Below are 17,500 nucleotides of genomic sequence, written 5' to 3'. Positions count from 1 at the left end.
CGAGGCCTCTTGATGTGTTTGGCTCGTCTTTAAAAGACTCAAGACAGCGGAGGAAACGTGAGGGTCGTTTTATTGGGGGGGTCTGGATGCTCTTCTGTGTGTTTGAAATCTGCTTCTCCTCACACTTTGGCAGGCCGCAGGAATCAGAGACACTGAGGCTGTCAGACGAGTAATAATGAGATAACACACTCATGCAGCTCTGTGTCGTACTGTAACACATCTTGTAACACTCAAACTGTCCGAGCTGCAGGAAGAGAGAGATCCAAACGATCCGACAAATGTCACACACACTTAAAAAGGTCTTCACGTCTTCTTCTGCCAAACCTGCTTTAATTTCTCTTGATTCCTCTTTTTATCACGACTTCTTTCACGGCTTGTATTTTGTTCGATTGATCACACGCTGCGCTGAAACGGCCGAGCAGGAAAATAATTAATCGACTTTAAAAGTGAAACATTTTTTAATCATGACTGCTCAATCGTGGAGATGTTTTTGTTTTGTGTTTGTGCAAATTAATGAATTGTTTTAATTGAAAGAGAAAGTCGTCAGTGTTTTGAGTATCTGTCAAATCATCGGCAAACAAACCCGTCGCAGATGTCGCCTTCATGGTTTTTGTCCACTGGGAAAGAACACAATGTCTCAAAAAGGCTCGGCCCGTTCGCATCATTAAAAAAAAAAAAAAACAACAAAAGACGGATTTGCATCAGCGGCTTCATTCGTATATCTGAACGATTCGCTCTGCTGCACGTTTCAGCTCCTGATCAAGTTATGTTCAGGTTATCTGGGGGGAGGTCAGACCAGAGGAAACAGCACAAACATAGAATGTAAATATGAAAGGACGAAGTCTGAGTGATGTCAGCCGTCTGTTCCTGCAGGAGGCTCTGGAGGCTCATCAGCAGCAGCCGCCATGTTGGAAATGCTGTCTCAGCCTAACTTTCAGTCGACCTAACGACCTGTTTTAAACCTCTTTGTCGAACCGTTACATCGCTGTAATGAATGAATGTCCCCAAAAAGGAAACAATCTGTCACCAACCTGGCAACACTTAGTAGTAGTGGTAACGTTAGCTCATGCTAGCTGGCTAGCTAGCGTAAAGTGCACAGGTGATGAAAATGAATCGATTTCTAATCAGACAAAAGAGAGACCCAGATGGATGAACACAAAGCGGTGTGATTAAAGAGGGAAAATGAAAGTAGCATGTAGCAACCAAAAATCTACACAAAGACACGGACTAAAGCGAGCAAACAGGAAGGGGTTCTGAGTGAAAACGAAAAAAGGTACGAGTCGTTCAGAAAACCCCTTCCAAGTGATTGTATCCTCTCTCACTCTTAACTTTTACATTTTTAACCATGAACAATATCAGAAGGAAAACCGAGAAACTGGCTAACCCATGCTTGAGTCTTGACTTCTTAAAGTCTTTATATGTGATTTTTTGATCCAGCAGATGTCGCCCTTGAGCACCAGCATGAAACCAAAACAACTCGCGCTGCATTGTTGTGTTAGCATGCTAATGCTAGCGATCTTTATTATGCTCGTATCTTCACACTGCATGTACATTTACCTGAAATGAGCGTGATCTAGAAACACAGTTAAGCAGTGAGTACAGTATGTTATTCTTCTTTTCTCTAGTCCCTCAATTAAACAACTTTTATACACGAGGGGAGGAGTCAGCCGGCCGTCCTGGCGATGTAAACAAACTGAAGATAGGACTCTGAAAACTCTGAAAACATCACAGACAGTGGGACTCGGGTGTTACACCCATTGTAGACAGTCATGACTCACAGAGTTATTTTCAGAGGATATACTTGATTTATACATTTAAGTGTGAAAAATCGCATATAAAGCCTTTAAGACCGCATGTCACATCAGCAGGAGGGATTTGTAGTACATTGCAACATGGCTGCAGCTGGGAGCTAACCCCCTGACCTTACAGTTATGACTCTTCTGTTGAATCACATCCACTCTGGAGCGTGCATGTAGTCAGCTGCGCACATGATCAGTAGTTAAACTCAACAAACTTCCTGTAACACAAACAATCTTCAAAAAACAAACCAGTCCAACCCCCTCTGACTGATCTGATGCAGCGACCACAAACCGGTTGTCATGACTCTGTGAAATCTGTAGCTTCGTTGAATGTAACACATTTAAAAAAGGGTAAAAAAAAATGACACAGCTGACAGGAGGGAAGGAAAGATTTCTCGAGATCGAGCTCAATCAATGCATGAACGTTTGAGGAAACATTTCAAACTGGAAATGTGCAAGAGCAGAGAGAGAGAGCCCGAAAAGAAAAGAGAGAAAGAAAACGGAAAGAGGGTTTTTTTGTGAGGCATCCTGCGCTCCACCGCTCCTCTATGGACCGCTGGAACACACACACACACACACACACACACACACACACACACACACACACACACACACACACACACACACACACACACACACACACACACACACACACACACACACACACACACACACACACACACACACACACACACACACACACACACACACACACACACACACACACACACACACACACGCACACACGCACACACACACACACACACACACACACACACACGAACACACGAACACACGAACACACGAACACACTGGAGCATGCAGAGAGTTTGTGTTGCTTTGGACTCGAGTCGCTGCCCTCCACTGAACAAGAACACACACACACACACTAAGTCAGGAGAAAGTCCTCGTTAATCACATCGCTCACTGCAGACGGCCTGCTGTCTCTCAGGTCAAAGGTCAACCGGGGACACAGGGAGAGAGAGAAGGTGAGAGCGGGACGGAGAGAAAGAGAAAAGACTCTGCAACAAGTGTTTGGAAGACGTTAGGATGAAATCATTGTTAATCTGAATGTGAAGTTTTTACTGAGGATCCAGTGAGTAATTTTGAGGTGATGGTTAGCGTAGCTTAGCATTAAGACTTGATAGAGAGAAATACAGCTGGACGGGCCCAATCAAAAAGTGGTGCCCCGTGTGAGGAGGCTGTAGTCCTCCAGGCGGGAGGCCCGGGTTTGCATCCCTGCAGGTCATTCTCTTCGATATCAGACGTTACCCACTGCCCTGCCGCCCCCCAAAAAAAGCCCCCAAATAAAAGATAACAAGGTAAGATTCACATGAAACTTGCAAACTCCTCACATCCTCTCAGGACTGAAATGAGAGTCGACACAACGTATTCTCGTCAGTTTTTCCTTTTATTCCATTTTCCTGTTGCAGCTTTTATTAGTATTTGACTTTAATTTTCATTCATTAGTGGTTTTTTAATACATCAGTGTGTACAGTGCGTCTGTCTCAGTAAAGATCTCTGCTTACAAAAATATCAAACTAAAGGAAGAGGCGGCAGCAGAAGCAGCAGAAGCAGCAGCAGCAGCAGCAGCAGCGGCGAGGACTCTGGATACCGATGCAGTAACGCTGTCGCAGCTCCACGACCGCAGAACGCCTGAAATACTTTAAATCTAAAGTGGTGTGAGCTGACGGGACGTTTTTTTAGTGCCCACAAGTAATCACAGAATCCAAAGGAGATAATATTTCAGGTTTTATACTTGTTTTTAAATTAGGTCAGTGTTGTAGAACTCAAAATCAGTCTTGGTCTCGAGACCACTTTTTGAAGGTCTCATCTCGGAATCGAAAAGGACTTTAACCCGATCTTGTCTCGGTCTCAGACTGGGCAGAATCAGGATTTTAAATCAAGACCGGCCACTAATTGGCTATTTTTCCACATCATTCCTGTGATTAGAAGGAAAACGCCCCCTGCACACAAGATGATGATTTTTCATTTATATTTATGGTCTTGGTCTTGAATTTGTCTCGATCCCTAAATGTCTTGGTCTTGGTCTTGCCTCAGTCTTGGAGCACTCTGGTCTCGGGTATGTCTTGGTCTCGGTTAGTCTGGTCTTGACTGTAACACTAATTTAGGTCTTAAAAATCCAAGTTCTAAAATGCTCTTAGACCAAATCATAAACTATATTTTTAACTATTTATGTCATCGGGACGCTCCATGAATAAATCGACCTGCAGGAGGTGATGGGATGTGGTTGAAAATGTTTGAAAAAAATCTAGAAAACAGACTTTGAATTTAGACTTTTTCTTCCTGCTATAACTTTAAATTTAGCATGAATGTTCAGTAAAACGTGTCCAGACTCCAGACGGTGCCGTGCTGCTGCTTTAATGGCAGGAAAAACAAAACAAAACAAACAAAAACATAAAAATACAGCAAAGGCACGTTCAAAAAAAGACGGCCCGATTCCCTTAATAACACCGGAAAAATGATACACAGCTAAGGATGGAGGGAAAAAATACACACACACACACACACACACACACACACACATCTGCATAAACAAACACACACACACACAATTTAACAGAAACACACACAACATGGTGTCGCTGAATAAATCAAACATGGCAACTTATGAAATGGACAGAAGAGGAGGAAGAGTTTAGTTCCCTTCTTACACACACGCTGCAGGTTTGAATCCCTTTATAAAGCGCCCTGACGAACACACACACACACACACACACACACACACACTGCTGCAGTTATTGTTATTATTGCACCCAAGTTGAAGACAAAAGCAGAAAACAAACAAAAACAAAGAGACCCATATTAGTCCAAAGTGTAAATGTAATCGTGTGCTCAAACAAACACACACACACAGCTGGTTTGTGTGTGTGGAAGACGTAAAAAGTGTGTGTGCTCGCATTAGTACAATACTCTATACAAATTAGTCCAACCAAGCAAATGAAACACTACTCGGTTGCCAGATTGGGGGGACACTAACCCCCTCTTTAAGACCCAGGTGATCATATATTTATATATATGAGGAGTAGAAAACGCTAAAGCAACAAATCTAATATGATTAAATGGAAGAGCAGGAACGGGTTGCCATGTTTGGACAACATCCCCCTTTTTGTAAATCCCAATCACACCGCGTTTAAGAAGATGGGATTTAGTCGCCGGGATAATTAGTGTGGCCCATTCAAGTGTTAACAGGTTTAAGTGATGAAAAAAGGGTTGCCATGTATGGATTATTATCCCTCTTTATCATAACTGATGCTAACTGCAGTAGCATTCTGTTTATTAATTAGCCACCAGCATCGATTTTTTCTGAACCGTCTCCCTGAACCGGATTTCAGTGCTTTTCTTGCAGGAGAAATTAAAAACGCTACGACCGTCTGTGAGGTACATTCAATACGTTCTGTAGTTGTGCCACAGCGAGGAGAGTTTTGTGGGGTGATGGACCACAGAGGGTGTTAAAAATAATTAGACCGGATTGAGACAGATTGCAGGAAGGGAACGTGAAGCATCAAAACGCCCCAAAAGAATGTGAAATCTTGGGTTAATTAATCCGACAGAGAATCTAGAAAACACATAGAGCCATCCAATGACCCACTTCCTCTTTTATAACAGATGGTAGATTGGAGAAAAGGAAGCATGGCGACGCCAGTTCTTCCTCATAAGTTTGGATAAAACCAATAAACAAACTGAGGTTGGCATTGCCTTCAGCTGAAAAGACGACGTTCAGACTGTCAGCGTGTCCATTTGACGATGAATCCAGATAAGTGTGCCGATTGATTTTAGAAGTCTGGACTTCAGAAAAAAAACAATGTAAGAGGATTTGTATTTTATTTGAAGGTCCGGCCGCATATTGAGGTGACAAAACACGAGAGATTCCCTTAAGATGTGCATTACTCCAGACGCTCATATCGGACTCAATATCTAGGCTGAAACACGTCTGACTTCATTATAGCTGGAAGTGTTGCAACGCCAACCAACTGTGGGATTGTTTAAAGAGGGAGATAATCAATTTTTTACTTTTTCTTTGCTTGTAAGTCGGAAGACATGGCAACAGCACACACTGTTTCAGACTCTAGTGTTGAATCCAAACTAATCCATGCAGACAGGTTGGTGAAATAAACAGAGACTGGATGGGATTTAAGAACCAAGCCAAGAGGAGAGCTTCTGTTTGTTTTTGTTTTAGCAGAAATTAGGAGTAGTAGATCGGCCTGTTGTGTCGCTAAGTTGACGTCTGCTTACAGATGGTGTCGATTGTAGTTTGATAGAGGATGAATTGCGTGAAAATGTTAAGTTGTAGCCCCAGCAGTTATGCAGAAACAGCAGCTTAAATCACTCTAAGAAAGAAGTTCTGTTTTCTGAGGGCTTGTTGCAGATTTAAACTGGTTGTTCAGGGTGTTAAGAGATGACCTAAAAGGTGCTGGTTGTGGTTAATGGCGGACCAGTGGCGGTAAGGTGCAGGGATCAGGTAACGGTTTAAGGTTTTAACAGATGGATGAAGAAGATTTTGGATGGTTTTGAATAGGGGGAAGGCGGTTTGGAGGCAGGTGGCTGTCTCTAGGTGTGGTGCTGTGCGATGAGGTTGCGTAGCTGCTTGATGACGGTGTCGATGAGTCTCTGTCTGTCTCGGTCCGTCTTCCTGAACTGTGCGAACATGTTGTTCTTTCTGCTCGTCTCTCTCATCCTGAGGGAAACGAGAACGAGAAGGGGGATGGAGGGAGAAGAAGAAGAGAAAGTGAAGGAGTGAATGCATCATTGCTTGATTGCTATAAGTCCACCACTATGCACTGCAGAAGAAAACACACTCAAGTGCACAACAGTCCGAGCATGCTCAGTAGAGACACCACATGTCGCTGATACAGTCACCTGTCAAAGAAGAAAAAGTGCGTTCCAGCTCATGGGGTTTGGTCTGTGTGTTAAGTTCTAATGTGTCACATGAGACGGTGTGTGTTTGGTAGCAGAACGCTGGACCGCTATGGACCTCCAGGAAGTTCAGGGGGACCAGCGGAGCAGACAAGCCCCAGCAGGGTGCATCCTCCTGGGCACAGAAAAGGACCACCGGGCCTGGTCCCCCTCTGGAGGTCCGGAGACAAAATACTGACCGGGATTAAGGAAGGTCAACCGGACTGTACCGAACAATGGGCGCAATCATGTGACTCTGTGTGTGCGAACCAGGTCATTTCCTCTTTCTTTTATAAATACGTTTTAGTAATTGACATGCTAAAATCTGCAATCACTCACACACACGACGCAATCGATACTCACGGCTTTAAAAACCTGTCAAACATGACGGAGAGGAGACAGATATGAGCACATGACATGGAGGTTAAGGTGGAGTTGTTCTAATAGGACAGCAGATAAGGATGATTTTTAAACAATTAGCTAATGTCTGGATTCATTATTTGTGAAGATTTTTGTCTTTAATGGTTGAAAAGAAACAAATCAGGAATCTAAGAGCAGATGGAAGAAAGAAAAACACCAAAATGTGAGGATGAATAAAGCATTTCTTACTTCTCCAGCAGGGCCAGTGCGCTGTGTGGGTTCACTCTCAGGTATTTACAGGTGGGTTTACCGTAGTCAGCCAGGTAGGTCGACCAATCCCACTGCGTGAACAGATCCAGCAACTAGAGAAAGAAAGACAGATGGCAAGAGATGACTGACAAGCTGAAGGCTCAAAGAAACACCTTTAATTGTTGGAAAATTATCTCTAAAGCAAAAACACCTGCTGAGCAAGACCAGCAATCAGATTTGGTACCCAGTTAGAAACCAGGAGCATATGAACTTATTACATCCTGTGCACATTTAGTGGGAAGTGAGAAAAATGTTTCTCTTACAGGTAAGTTATGATGTGTGAATCTGGAAATGGTTTAGTAGCTATCAATTTTAAAATATTAGAACAGCAGTATGCTACCTACAGTTAGCCTCAAGGTTAGAGTTTAGCATTACTTTACAACACTGACTCTCTCATTGGCTATTGTGGTCCTGATAGGAAAGTAAAGACGTAATTGTTGCATCGCATTTCACTGTTTTGCAAATATTGTTTTTATATTTTATTATTCTCCATAACCCATCTAAACATCTAAACATCTAGGCATCACCGGAACAGCTCTCGTCTGATTTCAATCCAACTTTTCAAACAGTAAACTGTCTGTCACCATCGCAAACTCACGCTCGCCTAGAGCCAAAGCCAAATATGGTGTCCCACAAGGCTCCGTGCTCGGACACCTCCTCTTTATCATTTACTATGCTGGCCCCTTCGGTCAGCTCGACCGCAATAACGTCTCAATTTCCACTCGTACGCCGATGACACACAGCTCTACTCGCAATAAATGTTTCTCTGAAGGGGTGAATCAGCCAAAAACTTCAGTAGTCTTTCAAAGATTTACATACAAACTCGCAGTGTAATCCGGATGTTTATGTCAAACGTCACCGTAACATTTAACAGATGATCAGCTGACTGATCTTTTAAAAAAAAAAAATCTACTGGATTGCTCAACCTCTGGGATTCTTTCAAGTGGACAAATTCAGGTAAACAAACAGGAAAATGTGCAACAACAGAGAGAAACAGAAGGGCGCAGGAGTCGAGGAAAGAAGGAGAGAAGGGGACTGAGACTGAAGGAGAGTGGGGGGGGGGGGTGAAGTCTTCCTTTAAATGACCTGCATTTTAAACTGTTGCATAACCTGCTGCTGCCCTGCTGAACTCAACCTAACACACACATATATATATATATATATATGTAAACACACACACACAGGCAGGCAAACCTGTAAGCCAGCAGACACACACACACACACACACACACACACACACACACACATATGTATATGAGCAGGGAGCCCCAGTGAACTCTGGGTAACACCAAACACACACAGATCCAGAGAGAGAAACCATATGTGAGCGAGGGATGAGAGAAGAGGAGAGGGAGGGAGGGAGAGCAAAACCACATGTGGGGGAGAAAATGAGAGAGTAAAGATGGAAGGAGACACAGATGGAGAAAAATGAATAAAAGAAACAGAGAGAGAGAGAGAGAGAGAGAGAGAGAGAGAAGGAGGGGCAGGTAAAGATGGAGGGATAAGAGATTTAAAAGAAAGAGGTGGACGAGTGTTTGGAGATGAAAGAGTCGAAGGAGGACAGAAGATAAGAGTGTCACGGCTGCTAAGTTCAGACGGGAAACAAGGGATATTATTCTCTGCAGAAAGTTGAATAAATAAACATATACCTCCATTATTGACATTCCTGGATTGCACTAATCTCGATTCAACAGTTTGATGCCGAATTTTGTCCTTAGCCGTTTCCGACTGCAGTTTCAAGCCGCGTTAATCACGCCTCCTGTGATGTTTACGCTGTAAGCACGTTATGAAAAGTCGATGCAGCCTTTACACATTCTGCATCACAACACAGAAGTCAAAGAGCTAAAGGAATAAAAGCTCTTGTTCACACAGTTCCAGGGTGAAGAGGTCACAGCTTTTACCTGACTTCACCTCAATCCGAGCGCTTCATGAAAACAGGAAGTCTCCTGAATACGTTCACCTCACTGTTGAGTTATTCAAACTTCCTCTCAGTCGGACTTACAAGACCGACGGCTGATTTGCACTTCCTGATCTCTTCCTCCCTCCCTCCCTCCCTCCTTCTTCCCACACTTCTCTTCCTCCCTCTGCTTCTGTATTCACCTCTCTCTCTCGCTCTCTCTCCTTTGTCCCTGAACTCACCCTCGCACGGCCGAAGTTTGACCCGCTAATCTTCCCAAATAAACAAGTTCAGACACAAACTTCGGGCACACGGGCTGCTTGAAAACACACAAACAGGTACAAATGAAGACACTTACATAAAGAATAAATGTCACCCGGCTGTGAGGTTATGTGAACCGATCCCGTCTCTTAATTAGATACAGACACATGGGAAAGTGTGTGTGTGTGTGTGTGTGTGTGTGTGTGTGTGAGGTAGAATCAAGGTGACGCCATGTCTGATAAAAGAAGATACAGTAGCTGCAGCCATGACAATCTGTGTCAACACACACCCAGATATGATGAGGTCTGCAGCCAGATTGTATTCAACACACACACACACACACACACACACACACACACACACACACACACACACACACACACACACACACACACACACACACACACACACACACACACACACACACACACACACACACACACACACACACACACACAACAACATCTCCTTCTTTCAGTCTTTTCTCTTGAATTTGTCTTTTGTGGTTCAAAATAGACAAAAACAAGATTCTCAGGAGGGATGAAGGTGAACGAGGAAAGAGGAAAAGGAGTGAAGGAAAGGAGACGAGGAGGAGAATTAAAAGGAATTTAGGTGTGAGTATGGGGGAGGAAGAGGAGGCATTTCGAAGACGAGAAAGAAGGAAGGAAGGACACAAGGAGTGTTGTAGAGAAAGTAAGGAGACGAGGAATTAAAGAGGATAGGAGACGAGAGGAAGGAAATGGGAAAAGACAAAAAAAAAGGAAAGGGGAGAAGGTGGCGTAAGGAGGAGACGAGATGAGGAGAGACAAAAAGGAGGAGAAGAAGGGTTGAAACAAGGAAAGGATGGAGGAATATGAAAGGAGAGGAGACGGGAAAGATGAAGGGTTGGGGTGGAAGAGAAAAGAGGAAAACATGAGTTAAGTTTGGGACAAAAAAAAGGAAGAAGACATTTTAAAAAGGAGGGAAGGAAAGGAGAAGAGATGAGGAAAGGGGAGAGGTAAGACGACGAACAGAGGGCAACAAGGACAAAAAAAAAAGAGATCCAGGGGCGGCGAAGGAGAGGAGAAGAGGAAACAAAGTGATGAGGCAGAAAGTAATGGAGATGAGGAGAAACAGGAGAAGATGGAGGGAACAAGGAGATGATTATAGGCAGAGAAAATGAGGAAACAGGGACGTGGAGATGAAATAAATGAAGAGGGGAGGAGGGGAAGAAAGGGTCGTAAAGTTGAGGGTGAGAATGAGAAAGCAACAAAGGGGGTGAAAATGAAGAGGAGGAGGAGAGAGAGATAAAAAGACGAGGAGAAAAAAGGATGCTGGGAAGAAATTGAGAAAGGTACAGGGGGAAGGAGGTAGGGAGAAAGGGAAAGGAAGGAGAGGAGGAAACAGGTAAGGAAGGAACATAAGGGGAGATGGGGATAAAGGGTTCCAGAGTTCAGAGGAGAAGAGAGATGAGAGGAAAAAGGAGGAGAGGAAGAAGAATGAGGAGAGGTGGAGAAAGGGATGGGGAGGAGAGGAGAGGAGAGGTAAGGAGGTGAGGGGAGAGGAGAGGAGAGGAGAGGTGGAGAAAGGGAAGGAGAGAAGACGAGGGGAGAGAGGAGAGGAGAGGTAAGGAGGTGAGGGGACATGAGAGGAAAAAAACGAGGAGACAGGAAGAAGAAAAGAAAAAGAGCAGAGAAAATCGAGGAGAAGAGGGAAAGAAAAGAGGAGACAAGGATAGAGGAGAGGAGCACGGCGAGTTTGGGTGAACTTGAGGTCAGTAGGTAAGTTTGGAGGGAACGAGGGAGGGAGGGAGGAGGGGTGAGGGAGGGCAAAAGCAGTAGGAAAAGTGAAACAAGACGGGAGGACAGAAGGGAGGAGGAGGAGGAGGAGGAGGAGGAGGGGGCGGGACAGATAAGACGGATGAAAATGGAAAAGAGAAGAAGAAGGAGAAGAAGAGTGTGACTCGTTCCAAAAAAACGAGCCACACGCGAGCCAGCAGGTCCTCCTGGCACACACACACCTGACCCCCGATTCACCCTAAACACACACACACACACACACACACACACAGAGAGAGACACACACACACACGGGGAGAAAACGGCAGGTCTCTCTCTTCACCTCTCGCTGAACTTCTCCCTCCGTCTCGCTCCCCCTCTCTCACCTCGCCGTGACCTCCCCAGCGCTATCGCTCCTGTCTACACACACACACACACACACACACACACACACACACACACACACACACACACACACACACACACACACACACACACACACACACACACACACACACACACACACACACACACACACACACACACACACACACACACACACACACACACACACACACACACACACACACACACACACACACACACACACACAGAGATTATTGCTTCCTCTTATTCTTCTGCGTGGGGGGAGCAGAAAAACAAAGTGACATGTTCTCCTCACTTTTCTTGTTTGTTTTCTCTCATTTCTCCTCCGCTAATGGGCTTCTCTCCCTCCTCCTCCCCCTCCTCCTTTTTTTGCTTCTTCACTTTCTCTCTCTCAACCTCCTACTTTTTCCTTTACTCAATTTGCCTCCATCTTTTTCCCCCCATTCTCTCCTTTCCCCTCCCTCTCTGCACTCCACCTCCAGCTCTCTCCTCTTTCACTTCTCGTCCTCTTCTACCTGCTTCTTCCTCTCCTTTCCTTCTCCCTTATTTTCCTCCTCTTGTCTCTCCATTCTTCCTCTACGAACTGAACTTCTCTCCCCTCACCCTTGCATCCTTCCTCCCTTCATACCTGCTCTCTCGTCTCCTTTCCTTCACTCTTTTCCTCCTCCCGTCCCCTCCTTCCTTTACATCCACCTGTACTTTTCTGTCTCCTTGTGTCCTTCCCTTTTTCCTCCACTCCTCTTCATCCTCTATTCTAATTGTATGTCCCCTTGTGTCCTTTCCTTTCTTCATTTGGTAATCACCTTCTTTCTCTCCCCCGTTTCTTTTTCCCCCAATACTATCTTCCTCCCTTCATCTTACATTTTCACATCTTCTCTCTCTTCCACAGATCTCCTTTCTCGTCCTGATTCATACGTCCCTTCTTTCCTACTTCATCCTCCTCTTCTCCCTACAGCTGTCCTCTCTTTTACCTCTCCTTCCTCCTTTCTTCAACTCAGCTTCCAGGTTTTTTTTTTTCCTAAATTCTGTTCCTCTCAATCTGAACTTATTTCCCCCCTTAGTCTCCACTTCTTCTCCATCTTTCACCGTCCCCCATCCCTCCTCCTCTCCAAATCAACTTCAGTCCTTATTGTGCATCCACACCTCTCCTCTAGTCCCCCCTTCCCCTCCCTTCCTCCTCTTCCTCCTCCTCCTCCTCCTCTTCCTCCTAAGTGTTTAGCAGACTTGTTAATAGTTATTCCGGCTGTAGTCAGGATTTATTTGTTTTGGACCGTCAGGGAATTGCCGTGTTCCCAGTTGCCTAATGGCTGTAAGTCAGGGTCACCCACAATACATCATGTTTACACTCTGCAGAAGCACACACACTCACACACACACACACACACACACACACACTCACTCACACACACGTTGTGATTATGTAATGTTGCTGCTATGAGGGTAAGACACACTGCGAAATCGAAGGTTCATAATTCAAGCCGCTGCAGAGTCACTTCGTCTCCTCTCCCTCGCCGCTCTCCCAGCTGTCCGTCTCCCTCTAAATCTGACAGGCAGGAGGTCAAAGGTCACTAAAAGCAGGGAAAGTGGGTTTCGACTTTTTATCACGGGAAAGCAGCCATGTTGGCACCCGTCCATCTCAGTGGTCTGGTCTTTCCAAAAAAAAAAAGCACCATCCATCCATCCATCCATCATCATCCATCCATTTCTCTAAAGCACTCTACAGAAATGTTTTCTTTACGACGGCCAAGTCAGTAAAAGTCTCCTTATAGAGAACAAACCATATGACGTATTTTTGTAGGCCAACCCGGAAGTAGCATCGCCATGGGGGTCTAACGAGAATCCTCCTCTGGGATGTTTTCATTGGATTTTGGATCATTGCAGAAAATAATCTCTGTGTCAAACACACGTTTCTGAAGCGTAGGCGTTTTGTTCAGCAGGATAATCTTCACAGATGAACGCCATTTTTATGACGTTTGAAGCGTTAATGCGGCCGACAGAAGTAAAAAGCTAACGTTATGCTACAAGCTAACTACACCCCGGTCGGATGATCGTGACGTCACTAGCGTTACGCTTCAGACGATCGATAAACTAATCCACATAGCTTAATAAATAGTTTACTAACATAATATTCACCTGAACCTAAAGATTAAACTTACAGGAGACATCTCCGACTAGTGAGAGAGTTCCCGCCCTCTGTGTCCGGCGTGATGACGTTTAATGTCCCCGACGACCGCTGTAGTCACATTTAGCCACTTGTTAGCAACCGCCTTTTTAAAGACGAGTAAAAACTTCAAACTTCACAAGTGGAGGTATTACCTAACGTAGTTTATGTGGTCTAACAAAACACCAACATCTCTTCAGCTCGTGTTAACCACAGACCTTATTTCAGGCGTCTAACCACAAACACATTCAAAATCCCCCGTTGACTTTTAGACGTTAGACCCCATGGCGCTCAAATGCTAACTTACTTCCTGGTTTTAGGACTCGTTCCTGTGGCGCTCTATTTGGTACTAAGATTATTCACAACTGGAAGGTGAAGTAGTGGACAACCACTGGACGCTTATTTAAGAGGTTGAGTCTGTTTTTATCTTCGGGGGAGGGGGCAGATTTCCAGATCCACTAGGGTTCCAGTCTTCTATTTTGGACCCGTAAAGCCCTCTAGTTGGATGCATTTACCCAAGCAGGTCGTTCTTCTTCTTCTTGGATCATGAAAGAGAAGGAACTCCCTCGGTATTCAAAAAGAATTGGAACAAAATTGGACATCCACCTTCCACCACTTGCTTTCAGAAACAGAGAAAGGGATTCTGACAGAACGTGAAAAGTTTGGTTTGACACTCGTCTGTCGTTAGCCAACTTTTCTTCTCTCCCATCACATGACCAACATCTCAAAATCAGAGTTCATAGGTCACCGCCTGCACGTATAGACCATCCTGACACCTGACAGGCAAACGTTTTACTGGCTTTCCATCTGGACTGTGTTTCATGTCAAAAACGCGAGAGAAAAAAAAAGGAGGGAAATGTCTTTGAGGCGGAAAGTATGGACGGAGTATCTTGACACCTGTCAATCACAGCCGTCATCTCAAGTCTCCTAAAAGCAGAGAAAGTGGTTTTCAAGTTTTATCAGAAGCTCTCAAAGCTGTCCTTCCTTTGTCCTTGCTCATATCTCTATCCAGCCATCAGTTTTTTTTCCCTCCAGGTTTCAGGGTTAAAAGGTCACTAAAGATGGTCGTCTATAGGACGCCCGCCTTCCAGTGGTCGGTTAAAATGTTTCACGCAAAATCATTTCTGAGACATGGAGAAAACGGAAAACCAAGAAAGTACTCAAATTTAGTGCCGCTACAAAAAATCTTCTCACATAAAACTTCCAGCGTTTTTTATTTGACATGTTTCCTTTGATGCTTTCAGGAATTATTTGAGATATTCTGAGATCTTCTGATCCCGTCCGGTCGTTGATGTTTTCTACACATTACTCCCATCTCATGTGAGAAAGTCCAGTGAAACAAAAATCAGGAGTCTGTCTGACAACCTTCCCCGAAAAAAAAAAGGATTTTACACTTAACCCCAGTGAGCCCTCTTAACCTCTGAAAGCCACGAGGTCAGAGGTCAGATTCAAAGGGTTATCGGTCAGCGCTGTCGGGGCTACTGGAGAACACAATACTTACTGTCGACTTTCACTAAAACTCAACACAACTTTTTTTTACACACTCTCTCGTCTGTATTCCAACATTTTCTAAAAACTAAACAAGGATCTGTCAAACCTTTTTGAAATCTGCACCCTGCAGCTTGGAGCGTATCCCTCCATCATCTAAAGCTACGACTGAAAATGGAGTACGCTTGGATTGTTATCGCTTTTCAACAGGGATCTAATTTTTTTCCTTTCTCAGTGGAGCGCCAAGAATTAAATTAAAACCAAAAGCTTGTATCTTTGTACATCTGCCTGTGGCCTTGATTCCTTACAGACGCAGCGCTCGGCTGCCAGCGACCACAACATACAGCACAACCTCCACTGTGATACTCCTTCTACGTACAGACTGTGCTTTTATTAATCCACTGTGGGCCCGTCGCTCGTCATGTGTGGGGTAATAAAACACAGCAGAGAGGTAGATAAAATCACAATGCTTTATCGCTCCCTGAAGGGGGAGTTATCCCCTACATGGAGAGGTTAGAGGTCAGCGTCAGAACAGCAGCAACAGGAGCCATTTCTTATGGATCTGAACTCCAGACATTGATCAAAAAGGACATATCCAAATCTGGTGCACTTACAGTAAGGCATACGTTGTTGGTGACTCGTCTATTCTGAGAAGCAGTGAAAATGAATTAGACCTAGAGGCTAGGAAAAGGACAGAATTACAGTTCAGTTTACCAAGTTACTCTTTCTCAGTCACCTCCAGAATTCGGGGTGATAGTAGGTCTGGCTCGGTACCCGACTATTTTGGTGAACTCAAGGAAGAGCAAGAACAGAAAGTTGCAGTCGTTTTACGTCTCAACTAGAGGCGGGCAAAAAAATCGATGTATGTAAAAATTGAGATTCTTCTCTTCTAAGATTTAAAATCAATTCATAATTTCCAAAAATCGATTGTTTTTTGATTTTTTTGATTTTTGGCTAATCAGTCACTCCCTGCTAAGTGCTAAGTGCTAAGGCTAGCTCTTTCACTCCAAATGCTAAAAAAGAGCAACAAGAAATTCAGTCAGTCTCACAGATGACTGGAGTAGATCCTGACGTATGACTTTGAATCATGAATCCAGAATCGTTTTGAATCGAAATCGAATCGTGAGACACCCAAAGATTCCCAGCCCTAGTCTCAACCCTAATATAGGGACGACCACTGGGCCACAGCTGCCCCATTGGGAGTAAGACTGGGAAGATGGCGCATAAAGGAGAACGTAAGGGACGAGCAGAAGAAGATTTCTTGCTTCTCAGGTTGATAAATGGACTTCCACCAATGGCAGGGGACAGTGACACATCTGGACCTGAAGTCCTTCATCTCTATCTGCTGGTTACACTGGAAGACCCCAAAAGTTGGCCACCGCTCCTACAGTCTACAACATCTCCAAACATCAGCCAATGGGTTCCAAGTTCCTTGTTAATTGTTCAGCACCAAAACACCAAGTCAAATTCATAACCCTAACCCCGATTCTGATTGCCCTTCAAAGTCCACTGAGACAATGATGTCCCCGCCCCTTCTATACAATATATCACAGGCACGACTTGAGGACTGTTGGCTGGAGGCTTTACACCACTGTCCAATAACTGCCCTGAAACAGAACCCACTTGCACTTCTCGTGGGTCATTAGGGAGGATTCAGTCTTTACTGTTACCAGTGACTCTGTGAGCCGGTTAAGATAAAGCAAGAAAACGACCAGATTTTTTAGCTGTTATGGACTCGATTTTTATTTCCTATGGATCTCAAGTGTCATTTTTATACTACTCTTGAATCTAAGTTTGGACAATCCTAAGAAACAGGATAAAAAGCGACCCAGCGTCGTTTGACAGGAGTGACTTAAACGGCTCCTCAATTACCTTCTTGCATCTTCATGTCACAGGCGTTTCCCTCTGAACTCTAAGCCACCTCGCTTATATAAAGTAACTAATGTTCTCCTTCCTCTGCTTGTCCCTTACTTTCTCCTTTATCTGCCCTACTCCCAATCTCACCTCCCTCCCCCGCTCCCCTAGCAGTGACAGAGAAAGTTGTGTGACCCTTAAAAAAAAAAAAAAAGTGACAGGGCTAAAATGGAATGAGTGCGGGAAGAAAAAAAAACCCAACAAAACCGAGAGAAGAGTGCCGGGTGGTTCACCCAGGGGTCTCTGCTGT

The 17,500-nt window shown here is 44.4% G+C and overlaps 1 protein-coding gene across 3 annotated transcripts in view; it reads right to left on the bottom strand.

Annotated features, from left to right (window-relative positions):
- Positions 1 to 4,625: 4,625 nt before the first annotated feature.
- Positions 4,626 to 17,500, bottom strand: part of exoc6b (exocyst complex component 6B) — an 83,134-nt gene continuing 70,259 nt past the window's right edge. For all 3 annotated transcript variants that reach the window (XM_061032056.1, XM_061032058.1, XM_061032059.1), the window contains 2 exons: positions 7,326 to 7,438; positions 4,626 to 6,498 (listed from right to left, as the gene is read on the bottom strand). In XM_061032056.1, coding sequence (XP_060888039.1) covers positions 6,372 to 6,498; positions 7,326 to 7,438 — 240 coding nt within the window. In that variant the 3' untranslated portion in view covers positions 4,626 to 6,371. The remainder of the gene's footprint in view (positions 6,499 to 7,325; positions 7,439 to 17,500) is intronic.

Source organism: Labrus mixtus, chromosome 23 (genome assembly GCF_963584025.1).
Source record: "Labrus mixtus chromosome 23, fLabMix1.1, whole genome shotgun sequence".
Taxonomy (NCBI): domain Eukaryota; kingdom Metazoa; phylum Chordata; class Actinopteri; order Labriformes; family Labridae; genus Labrus; species Labrus mixtus.
This window is presented reverse-complemented; position numbering and strand designations above follow the sequence as displayed.